The sequence below is a fragment of the Rhinolophus hipposideros genome, assembly GCF_964194185.1.
Source record: "Rhinolophus hipposideros genome assembly, chromosome: X".
Taxonomy (NCBI): Eukaryota; Metazoa; Chordata; class Mammalia; order Chiroptera; family Rhinolophidae; genus Rhinolophus; species Rhinolophus hipposideros.
This window is the reverse complement of record NC_138046.1, coordinates 9,948,900-9,961,362: the sequence shown is the minus strand read 5'-3', so window position 1 is coordinate 9,961,362 and position 12,463 is coordinate 9,948,900. Positions and strand designations below refer to the sequence as shown.

At 51.4% G+C, this 12,463-nt stretch overlaps 1 protein-coding gene across 1 annotated transcript; it reads left to right on the top strand.

Annotated features, from left to right (window-relative positions):
* Positions 1 to 375: 375 nt before the first annotated feature.
* LOC308494515 (heat shock transcription factor, X-linked member 4-like) lies at positions 376 to 1,767 on the top strand (the record flags this gene model as incomplete). The annotated part of the gene is made up of 2 exons (XM_081042285.1): positions 376 to 864; positions 1,483 to 1,767. The coding sequence occupies 2 exons, from the start codon at positions 376 to 378 to the stop codon at positions 1,765 to 1,767; spliced, it is 774 nt and encodes a 257-aa protein (XP_080898411.1).
* Between the last annotated feature and the right edge of the window lie 10,696 nt (positions 1,768 to 12,463).

The following is a 12,463-nucleotide window of genomic DNA, read 5'->3' as shown; positions in this document are numbered from 1 at the left end:
CTCCCCCATCTGTAGGAGTGGGAGTGGAGGAAAGGATCATGGCTTCTCAAGCCATCCACTGCCTAGCAACATGAAACCATGTGCCTGGCAGCAGATAGTAATACCTGACCTGAACCCTGCTTTGCAGTACTTTTGGAAAGGAGAGAAGCTGGGGTCCTGCCCCCATCTCCTTCCCCACACTTGGCCAGGGCCCCCTCTCCAGACCAGCTGTTATGACATCATGTGACTAGGAAAGTAGACTCTGACTTAAGCAGCTGGTTGCCCCACGACCGAGTCAATAGAATTTTGGGAACCTATATATTGGGCATCGTTGCTGTGACCAAAGGCATTTGTGACCGAGTATCCCAGGTGGCAAAAGCTCCTGATCCAGACTCCATGGCTAGTCCAAGTACCTATGAGACAGAAGAAGCCATGCTGGCCCCATCAGGGGAAGGAGAGCCAGCAATAGGTGTCCCATCTGTCTCACCCCTGGATCCAAATGTGGATCCCAGGGAGATTCTGGGGACCAGTGGCGAAAATGCTGTGAGCCAAGGTCCGGGCCCCCAAGACAGTCCACAACCGCAGGACCCAAGCCAAGGTGCTGCCAATGTGGACGGAAACAGGGCCATTCTTGGGCTCTCCTTCCCCAGAAAGCTCTGGATGATAGTGGAAGATGTCACCTTCACATCTGTGTGCTGGAATGACGATGGAGACACCATGATTATCGAGAAAGATCTCTTCCAGAGGGAGGTTCTTAGCCGGAAGGGCGCAGAAAGAATCTTTGAAACAGACAACTTGAAGAGCTTCATCCGCCTGCTGAACCTCTATGGATTCAGCAAAATACGCCCAAATGACCCTTCAGTTTGCTCTGCAGGGAACAAGACAATGATGGTAAAGTAGAAATCCTCCCCTTCCCCATGTTCTCTGTTACCCGAACGACTTCTTAGTACGGGTAACAGAGAACAGTGCTATCCAAGAAGAATGCTATCGTGAAAGGGTTTCATTTCCAAGGATAACTCTTTTTCACATGAGACAATATTTACCAAAAGTTGAGAAAGTATAGGTTTTCATATGAAACTATAACCCCCTTAGAGATAACCTGATGAGATGACTAAAGACCCTAAGGGGCCATTTAATGTCAAATAGATGTATTTTCTCCCAGAATGACTAACATGATTAATTTTGTTTCAGATCTACCGCCACTGCAATTTTCAGAGAGGCAAGCCTCTGCTCCTCGAGAACATCAAGAGAAAATGTAATCTGATGATTATTACTTGCCCAGGGACGAGCGTAGCAATTCCAAAGAGAAAGAGGGAGGTAACCCCTACACGACGCTCCCAAAGAATCCAACTCAAGAAATGCGCCAACGAAGCTGACAAAAAGACCCAGAAAGAAGGCCCAAGAGCCCGGGGACCCAGTGGCACCCGGTCATTCATATTGCCTGATATCTGGTTTATGGGCAATATAGCTGCACGTGCCATGGAAGACCCTTCCTCAAGTGAGCCAGGTGGCCCAAGTGGGGAGGGCACATCTAGGAACATCATGTTTGCACCCAGGGCTACTGCCATAAGGGATGGTGTCGGGGAACTGCCCTCCCACCCCCCAGATCATAGTTCAGTGATATCTTTGTATAACACCTGTTATTCCTTCCTGCTGGCTGCCCTTTCAGTCAAGGCCCCACGCGAGGCCCCGGAGGAGGACGACGAGGAGGAGGGCACCTCAGATTACAAGTGCGCACTCTGCGAGCATATCAAGGACAGTCCAATTCCACAAGCCACTGGCCACTGATCAAATCACCACTGTGTAACTGGGGAGGATTTTCAGCTTTAATAAAGAAAAGCAAAACTGCACGTCAGTAAATACACATTGCAATGAGAATTGTGAGTCTGTTCTTTGTTCCCATGCTACACACACCTCATCAGATGAGACCATGAGGCTGGAAACCCGGGCCCAACACGCTTTGGTCCCCATTGTCCTCTTTCCTTTGAAGCAGCAGCATTTTCACACACAAAGCTGAGGATCAGGTTGGGATGCCCTTAGGCAAGCCCTGGAGCACCTGGTCCGCTGAGCATCACTTGCTGGTCAGGACCCAGAACAGGCTGGCTCCTGACCTTGGGGGAATCCCCCTATATTATTCATGCATCTAGAAAAAGGAGTGTCTTTCCTCATGGGACCCCTAGGACGCCAGGGAGTTACTGATCAGCAGCTGAGCGACTCTAGCCGAAGTTCCAGGGGCCTTCTAGAGAGGCCCCTAAAACTAGGGCCAACACATCTGCCCAGGGGGTGTATGACCACCACAGTCTGGCTCAGAAGACGGCTCAGAAGACCAGTTCTCCAGTGAGGGGCAGGAAAAGGCAGTGCCTTTCTAGGATGGCTCCATGAATACAGGTGCGAGAACAAGGACAGACATGAGGAAACAGGCAATCAGTCAGTCCTTGCTGTCAACTGCCACCAACCTGGCTAGTCCTGCACAAAACTCATCTGGAGACTTGTTCTGTCTCTAATACAAAGAGTTCACACCAGACAGAGAGTGTTTCAGGCTGACTTTATTGCCACAACTCCACTGTGGGGGAGGGGGGCACAGCGATGTCCGAGAGGTGATTTGGCAGGTACGGTAGAAACTAGAAGAAATCCCTAGAGATCAGGTCTCTGGGCCCACAAGGAGGGGAGTGGGATTGGCTGTTAATGACGATGGCACGTGGTCCCTGTGGAAAAGCCCTTTTCACCCAATGGCCCGGTGCCATTCTTAGGCTCCAAGGATTCACTTTCTAGAGTCCCCTTAGCTTTGGATAAGTACAAAATGAGACATCAACAGATAGGTGAGTTTCTCCTCTGCTCCCTGTCCCTCCACTTGGGGACTGGGGGTGGCCTTCGGGCAAGAACAGGGCAGGCATGAGAGTGTCAGTAAAATGCTTTGTTTCAACAGAGCTGAATGTAGGCCAGGTCCCCGAATCAGTCATTAAAAGGGGAAGTCCAAAGGAGACCCAATTTGGAAGTAGGAGGCCAGAAATCTGGGAGAGCAAGAGCCAATCCACCCAAGTGAGGAAAGGAAATGGGGCCTAGAAGAGGCTCGTAGCGAGGCTGAACCTCAGGGCATCGGGGCGGGGGGGGGTGATTGAGAAGGGTAAATACAGGTGTCCCAAAATGAGCCCGCCTTGGGTAAAGAGAAGAGATCGTATGAGGAAGACACGGAACCAAAGCCAATCCTGTTGTGATCTGGAGAGGGATGAGATTTGGGGGCAAGCACAGCTCAAGAGGGGACCCCCCCCTGCAGCGGAAGGTGGGGCTGTCCACTGGCAAGCTGTTGCCATGGGTAATACCATGTCTGAGGTGTTTGGGGGTAATACTGAGTTTGACGAACCAGAGCAGTGCTTCTACCATGTTGGAGCATAGCCCTACTCTGGGGACCACTTGACCAGGGGCAAGAAAACAGGAAGCTTTCTTTGGGCCCATCTGAGCAAGACTGACCACCTAGCAGGAGGAGGCAGAAGAGACCAAAGCAGGAAGAGGGGGGTCCGAGATGGGGGCTACCAACTGAGACTGGGCCAACCACCACCTTCAGGGAAGTACAGTTCCCTGGGGTCCCCTCTGACACAGGCAGTCTTGGTGGTAGCCAAGCTAGGGCTAACCAGGGCCTGGCCCTTGAGCAGTTGGCGAGACCGGCAACAGGCCTCCCCCATCTGTAGGAGTGGGAGTGGAGGAAAGGATCATGGCTTCTCAAGCCATCCACTGCCTAGCAACATGAAACCATGTGCCTGGCAGCAGATAGTAATACCTGACCTGAACCCTGCTTTGCAGTACTTTTGGAAAGGAGAGAAGCGGGGGTCCTGCCCCCATCTCCTTCCCCACACTTGGCCAGGGCCCCCTCTCCAGACCAGCTGTTATGACATCATGTGACTAGAAAAGTAGACTCTGACTTAAGCAGCTGGTTGCCCCACGACCGAGTCAATAGAATTTTGGGAACATATATATTGGGCATCGTTGCTGTGACCAAAGGCATTTGTGACCGAGTATCCCAGGTGGCAAAAGCTCCTGATCCAGACTCCATGGCTAGTCCAAGTACCTATGAGACAGAAGAAGCCATGCTGGCCCCATCAGGGGAAGGAGAGCCAGCAATAGGTGTCCCATCTGTCTCACCCCTGGATCCAAATGTGGATCCCAGGGAGATTCTGGGGACCAGTGGCGAAAATGCTGTGAGCCAAGGTCCGGGCCCCCAAGACAGTCCACAACCGCAGGACCCAAGCCAAGGTGCTGCCAATGTGGACGGAAACAGGGCCATTCTTGGGCTCTCCTTCCCCAGAAAGCTCTGGATGATAGTGGAAGATGTCACCTTCACATCTGTGTGCTGGAATGACGATGGAGACGCCATGATTATCGAGAAAGATCTCTTCCAGAGGGAGGTTCTTAGCCGGAAGGGCGCAGAAAGAATCTTTGAAACAGACAACTTGAAGAGCTTCATCCGCCTGCTGAACCTCTATGGATTCAGCAAAATACGCCCAAATGACCCTTCAGTTTGCTCTGCAGGGAACAAGACAATGATGGTAAAGTAGAAATCCTCCCCTTCCCCATGTTCTCTGTTACCCGAACGACTTCTTAGTACGGGTAACAGAGAACAGTGCTATCCAAGAAGAATGCTATCCTGAAAGGGTTTCATTTCCAAGGATAACTCTTTTTCACATGAGACAACATTTACCAAAAGTTGAGAAAGTATAGGTTTTCATATGAAACTATAACCCCCTTAGAGATAACCTGATGAGATGACTAAAGACCCTAAGGGGCCATTTAATGTCAAATAGATGTATTTTCTCCCAGAATGACTAACATGATTAATTTTGTTTCAGATCTACCGCCACTGCAATTTTCAGAGAGGCAAGCCTCTGCTCCTCGAGAACATCAAGAGAAAATGTAATCTGATGATTATTACTTGCCCAGGGACGAGCGTAGCAATTCCAAAGAGAAAGAGGGAGGTAACCCCTACACGACGCTCCCAAAGAATCCAACTCAAGAAATGCGCCAACGAAGCTGACAAAAAGACCCAGAAAGAAGGCCCAAGAGCCCGGGGACCCAGTGGCACCCGGTCATTCATATTGCCTGATATCTGGTTTATGGGCAATATAGCTGCACGTGCCATGGAAGACCCTTCCTCAAGTGAGCCAGGTGGCCCAAGTGGGGAGGGCACATCTAGGAACATCATGTTTGCACCCAGGGCTACTGCCATAAGGGATGGTGTCGGGGAACTGCCCTCCCACCCCCCAGATCATAGTTCAGTGATATCTTTGTATAACACCTGTTATTCCTTCCTGCTGGCTGCCCTTTCAGTCAAGGCCCCACGCGAGGCCCCGGAGGAGGACGACGAGGAGGAGGGCACCTCAGATTACAAGTGCGCACTCTGCGAGCATATCAAGGACAGTCCAATTCCACAAGCCACTGGCCACTGATCAAATCACCACTGTGTAACTGGGGAGGATTTTCAGCTTTAATAAAGAAAAGCAAAACTGCACGTCAGTAAATACACATTGCAATGAGAATTGTGAGTCTGTTCTTTGTTCCCATGCTACACACACCTCATCAGATGAGACCATGAGGCTGGAAACCCGGGCCCAACACGCTTTGGTCCCCATTGTCCTCTTTCCTTTGAAGCAGCAGCATTTTCACACACTCAGCTGAGGATCAGGTTGGGATGCCCTTAGGCAAGCCCTGGAGCACCTGGTCCGCTGAGCCTCACTTGCTGGTCAGGACCCAGAACAGGCTGGCTCCTGACCTTGGGGGAATCCCCCTATATTATTCATGCATCTAGAAAAAGGAGTGTCTTTCCTCATGGGACCCCTAGGACGCCAGGGAGTTACTGATCAGCAGCTGAGCGACTCTAGCCGAAGTTCCAGGGGCCTTCTAGAGAGGCCCCTAAAACTAGGGCCAACACATCTGCCCAGGGGGTGTATGACCACCAGAGTCTGGCTCAGAAGACGGCTCAGAAGACCAGTTCTCCAGTGAGGGGCAGGAAAAGGCAGTGCCTTTCTAGGATGGCTCCATGAATACAGGTGCGAGAACAAGGACAGACATGAGGAAACAGGCAATCAGTCAGTCCTTGCTGTCAACTGCCACCAACCTGGCTAGTCCTGCACAAAACTCATCTGGAGACTTGTTCTGTCTCTAATACAAAGAGTTCACACCAGACAGAGAGTGTTTCAGGCTGACTTTATTGCCACAACTCCACTGTGGGGGGGGGGGGACAGCGATGTCCGAGAGGTGATTTGGCAGGTACGGTAGAAACTAGAAGAAATCCCTAGAGATCAGGTCTCTGGGCCCACAAGGAGGGGAGTGGGATTGGCTGTTAATGACGATGGCACGTGGTCCCTGTGGAAAAGCCCTTTTCACCCAATGGCCCGGTGCCATTCTTAGGCTCCAAGGATTCACTTTCTAGAGTCCCCTTAGCTTTGGATAAGTACAAAATGAGACATCAACAGATAGGTGAGTTTCTCCTCTGCTCCCTGTCCCTCCACTTGGGGACTGGGGGTGGCCTTCGGGCAAGAACAGGGCAGGCATGAGAGTGTCAGTAAAATGCTTTGTTTCAACAGAGCTGAATGTAGGCCAGGTCCCCGAATCAGTCATTAAAAGGGGAAGTCCAAAGGAGACCCAATTTGGAAGTAGGAGGCCAGAAATCTGGGAGAGCAAGAGCCAATCCACCCAAGTGAGGAAAGGAAATGGGGCCTAGAAGAGGCTCGTAGCGAGGCTGAACCTCAGGGCATCGTGGCGGGGGGGGGTGATTGAGAAGTGTAAATACAGGTGTCCCAAAATGAGCCCGCCTTGGGTAAAGAGAAGAGATCGTATGAGGAAGACACGGAACCAAAGCCAATCCTGTTGTGATCTGGAGAGGGATGAGATTTGGGGGCAAGCACAGCTCAAGAGGGGACCCCCCCCTGCAGCGGAAGGTGGGGCTGTCCACTGGCAAGCTGTTGCCATGGGTAATACCATGTCTGAGGTGTTTGGGGGTAATACTGAGTTTGACGAACCAGAGCAGTGCTTCTACCATGTTGGAGCATAGCCCTACTCTGGGGACCACTTGACCAGGGGCAAGAAAACAGGAAGCTTTCTTTGGGCCCATCTGAGCAAGACTGACCACCTAGCAGGAGGAGGCAGAAGAGACCAAAGCAGGAAGAGGGGGGTCCGAGATGGGGGCTACCAACTGAGACTGGGCCAACCACCACCTTCAGGGAAGTACAGTTCCCTGGGGTCCCCTCTGACACAGGCAGTCTTGGTGGTAGCCAAGCTAGGGCTAACCAGGGCCTGGCCCTTGAGCAGTTGGCGAGACCGGCAACAGGCCTCCCCCATCTGTAGGAGTGGGAGTGGAGGATAGGATCATGGCTTCTCAAGCCATCCACTGCCTAGCAACATGAAACCATGTGCCTGGCAGCAGATAGTAATACCTGACCTGAACCCTGCTTTGCAGTACTTTTGGAAAGGAGAGAAGCTGGGGTCCTGCCCCCATCTCCTTCCCCACACTTGGCCAGGGCCCCCTCTCCAGACCAGCTGTTATGACATCATGTGACTAGGAAAGTAGACTCTGACTTAAGCAGCTGGTTGCCCCACGACCGAGTCAATAAAATTTTGGGAACATATATATTGGGCATCGTTGCTGTGACCAAAGGCATTTGTGACCGAGTATCCCAGGTGGCAAAAGCTCCTGATCCAGACTCCATGGCTAGTCCAAGTACCTGTGAGACAGAAGAAGCCATGCTGGCCCCATCAGGGGAAGGAGAGCCAGCAATAGGTGTCCCATCTGTCTCACCCCTGGATCCAAATGTGGATCCCAGGGAGATTCTGGGGACCAGTGGCGAAAATGCTGTGAGCCAAGGTCCGGGCCCCCAAGACAGTCCACAACCGCAGGACCCAAGCCAAGGTGCTGCCAATGTGGACGGAAACAGGGCCATTCTTGGGCTCTCCTTCCCCAGAAAGCTCTGGATGATAGTGGAAGATGTCACCTTCACATCTGTGTGCTGGAATGACGATGGAGACGCCATGATTATCCAGAAAGATCTCTTCCAGAGGGAGGTTCTTAGCCGGAAGGGCGCAGAAAGAATCTTTGAAACAGACAACTTGAAGAGCTTCATCCGCCTGCTGAACCTCTATGGATTCAGCAAAATACGCCCAAATGACCCTTCAGTTTGCTCTGCAGGAAACAAGACAATGATGGTAAAGTAGAAATCCTCCCCTTCCCCATGTTCTCTGTTACCCGAACGACTTCTTAGTACGGGTAACAGAGAACAGTGCTATCCAAGAAGAATGCTATCCTGAAAGGGTTTCATTTCCAAGGATAACTCTTTTTCACATGAGACAATATTTACCAAAAGTTGAGAAAGTATAGGTTTTCATATGAAACTATAACCCCCTTAGAGATAACCTGATGAGATGACTAAAGACCCTAAGGGGCCATTTAATGTCAAATAGATGTATTTTCTCCCAGAATGACTAACATGATTAATTTTGTTTCAGATCTACCGCCACTGCAATTTTCAGAGAGGCAAGCCTCTGCTCCTCGAGAACATCAAGAGAAAATGTAATCTGATGATTATTACTTGCCCAGGGACGAGCGTAGCCATTCCAAAGAGAAAGAGGGAGGTAACCCCTACACGACGCTCCCAAAGAATCCAACTCAAGAAATGCGCCAACGAAGCTGACAAAAAGACCCAGAAAGAAGGCCCAAGAGCCCGGGGACCCAGTGGCACCCGGTCATTCATATTGCCTGATATCTGGTTTATGGGCAATATAGCTGCACGTGCCATGGAAGACCCTTCCTCAAGTGAGCCAGGTGGCCCAAGTGGGGAGGGCACATCTAGGAACATCATGTTTGCACCCAGGGCTACTGCCATAAGGGATGGTGTCGGGGAACTGCCCTCCCACCCCCCAGATCATAGTTCAGTGATATCTTTGTATAACACCTGTTATTCCTTCCTGCTGGCTGCCCTTTCAGTCAAGGCCCCACGCGAGGCCCCGGAGGAGGACGACGAGGAGGAGGGCACCTCAGATTACAAGTGCGCACTCTGCGAGCATATCAAGGACAGTCCAATTCCACAAGCCACTGGCCACTGATCAAATCACCACTGTGTAACTGGGGAGGATTTTCAGCTTTAATAAAGAAAAGCAAAACTGCACGTCAGTAAATACACATTGCAATGAGAATTGTGAGTCTGTTCTTTGTTCCCATGCTACACACACCTCATCAGATGAGACCATGAGGCTGGAAACCCGGGCCCAACACGCTTTGGTCCCCATTGTCCTCTTTCCTTTGAAGCAGCAGCATTTTCACACACTCAGCTGAGGATCAGGTTGGGATGCCCTTAGGCAAGCCCTGGAGCACCTGGTCCGCTGAGCCTCACTTGCTGGTCCGGACCCAGAACAGGCTGGCTCCTGACCTTGGGGGAATCCCCCTATATTATTCATGCATCTAGAAAAAGGAGTGTCTTTCCTCATGGGACCCCTAGGACGCCAGGGAGTTACTGATCAGCAGCTGAGCGACTCTAGCCGAAGTTCCAGGGGCCTTCTAGAGAGGCCCCTAAAACTAGGGCCAACACATCTGCCCAGGGGGTGTATGACCACCACAGTCTGGCTCAGAAGACGGCTCAGAAGACCAGTTCTCCAGTGAGGGGCAGGAAAAGGCAGTGCCTTTCTAGGATGGCTCCATGAATACAGGTGCGAGAACAAGGACAGACATGAGGAAACAGGCAATCAGTCAGTCCTTGCTGTCAACTGCCACCAACCTGGCTAGTCCTGCACAAAACTCATCTGGAGACTTGTTCTGTCTCTAATACAAAGAGTTCACACCAGACAGAGAGTGTTTCAGGCTGACTTTATTGCCACAACTCCACTGTGGGGGGGGGGGGGCGACAGCGATGTCCGAGAGGTGATTTGGCAGGTACGGTAGAAACTAGAAGAAATCCCTAGAGAGCAGGTCTCTGGGCCCACAAGGAGGGGAGTGGGATTGGCTGTTAATGACGATGGCACGTGGTCCCTGTGGAAAAGCCCTTTTCACCCAATGGCCCGGTGCCATTCTTAGGCTCCAAGGATTCACTTTCTAGAGTCCCCTTAGCTTTGGACAAGTACAAAATGAGACATCAACAGATAGGTGATTTTCTCCTCTGCTCCCTGTCCCTCCACTTGGGGACTGGGGGTGGCCTTCGGGCAAGAACAGGGCAGGCATGAGAGTGTCAGTAAAATGCTTTGTTTCAACAGAGCTGAATGTAGGCCAGGTCCCCGAATCAGTCATTAAAAGGGGAAGTCCAATGGAGACCCAATTTGGAAGTAGGAGGCCAGAAATCTGGGAGAGCAAGAGCCAATCCACCCAAGTGAGGAAAGGAAATGGGGCCTAGAAGAGGCTCGTAGCGAGGCTGAACCTCAGGGCATCGGGGCGGGGGGGGGTGATTGAGAAGGGTAAATACAGGTGTCCCAAAATGAGCCCGCCTTGGGTAAAGAGAAGAGATCTTATCAGGAAGACACGGAACCAAAGCCAATCCTGTTGTGATCTGGAGAGGGATGAGATTTGGGGGCAAGCACAGCTCAAGAGGGGACCCCCCCCTGCAGCGGAAGGTGGGGCTGTCCACTGGCAAGCTGTTGCCATGGGTAATACCATGTCTGAGGTGTTTGGGGGTAATACTGAGTTTGACGAACCAGAGCAGTGCTTCTACCATGTTGGAGCATAGCCCTGCTCTGGGGACAACTTGACCAGGGGCAAGACAACAGGAAGCTTTCTTTGGGCCCATCTGAGCAAGACTGACCACCTAGCAGGAGGAGGCAGAAGAGACCAAAGCAGGAAGAGGGGGGTCCGAGATGGGGGCTACCAACTGAGACTGGGCCAACCACCACCTTCAGGGAAGTACAGTTCCCTGGGGTCCCCTCTGACACAGGCAGTCTTGGTGGTAGCCAAGCTAGGGCTAACCAGGGCCTGGCCCTTGAGCAGTTGGCGAGACCGGCAACAGGCCTCCCCCATCTGTAGGAGTGGGAGTGGAGGAAAGGATCATGGCTTCTCAAGCCATCCACTGCCTAGCAACATGAAACCATGTGCCTGGCAGCAGATAGTAATACCTGACCTGAACCCTGCTTTGCAGTACTTTTGGAAAGGAGAGAAGCTGGGGTCCTGCCCCCATCTCCTCCCCCACACTTGGCCAGGGCCCCCTCTCCAGACCAGCTGTTATGACATCATGTGACTAGGAAAGTAGACTCTGACTTAAGCAGCTGGTTGCCCCACGACCGAGTCAATAGAATTTTGGGAACCTATATATTGGGCATCGTTGCTGTGACCAAAGGCATTTGTGACCGAGTATCCCAGGTGGCAAAAGCTCCTGATCCAGACTCCATGGCTAGTCCAAGTACCTATGAGACAGAAGAAGCCATGCTGGCCCCATCAGGGGAAGGAGAGCCAGCAATAGGTGTCCCATCTGTCTCACCCCTGGATCCAAATGTGGATCCCAGGGAGATTCTGGGGACCAGTGGCGAAAATGCTGTGAGCCAAGGTCCGGGCCCCCAAGACAGTCCACAACCGCAGGACCCAAGCCAAGGTGCTGCCAATGTGGACGGAAACAGGGCCATTCTTGGGCTCTCCTTCCCCAGAAAGCTCTGGATGATAGTGGAAGATGTCACCTTCACATCTGTGTGCTGGAATGACGATGGAGACGCCATGATTATCGAGAAAGATCTCTTCCAGAGGGAGGTTCTTAGCCGGAAGGGCGCAGAAAGAATCTTTGAAACAGACAACTTGAAGAGCTTCATCCGCCTGCTGAACCTCTATGGATTCAGCAAAATACGCCCAAATGACCCTTCAGTTTGCTCTGCAGGGAACAAGACAATGATGGTAAAGTAGAAATCCTCCCCTTCCCCATCTTCTCTGTTACCCGAACGACTTCTTAGTACGGGTAACAGAGTACAATGCTATCCAAGAAGGATGCTATCCTGAAAGGGTTTCATTTCCAAGGATAACTCTTTTTCACATGAGACAATATTTACCAAAAGTTGAGAAAGTATAGGTTTTCATATGAAACTATAACCCCCTTAGAGATAACCTGATGAGATGACTAAAGACCCTAAGGGGCCATTTAATGTCAAATAGATGTATTTTCTCCCAGAATGACTAACATGATTAATTTTGTTTCAGATCTACCGCCACTGCAATTTTCAGAGAGGCAAGCCTCTGCTCCTCGAGAACATCAAGAGAAAATGTAATCTGATGATTATTACTTGCCCAGGGACGAGCGTAGCCATTCCAAAGAGAAAGAGGGAGGTAACCCCTACACGACGCTCCCAAAGAATCCAACTCAAGAAATGCGCCAACGAAGCTGACAAAAAGACCCAGAAAGAAGGCCCAAGAGCCCGGGGACCCAGTGGCACCCGGTCATTCATATTGCCTGATATCTGGTTTATGGGCAATATAGCTGCACGTGCCATGGAAGACCCTTCCTCAAGTGAGCCAGGTGGCCCAAGTGGGGAGGGCACATCT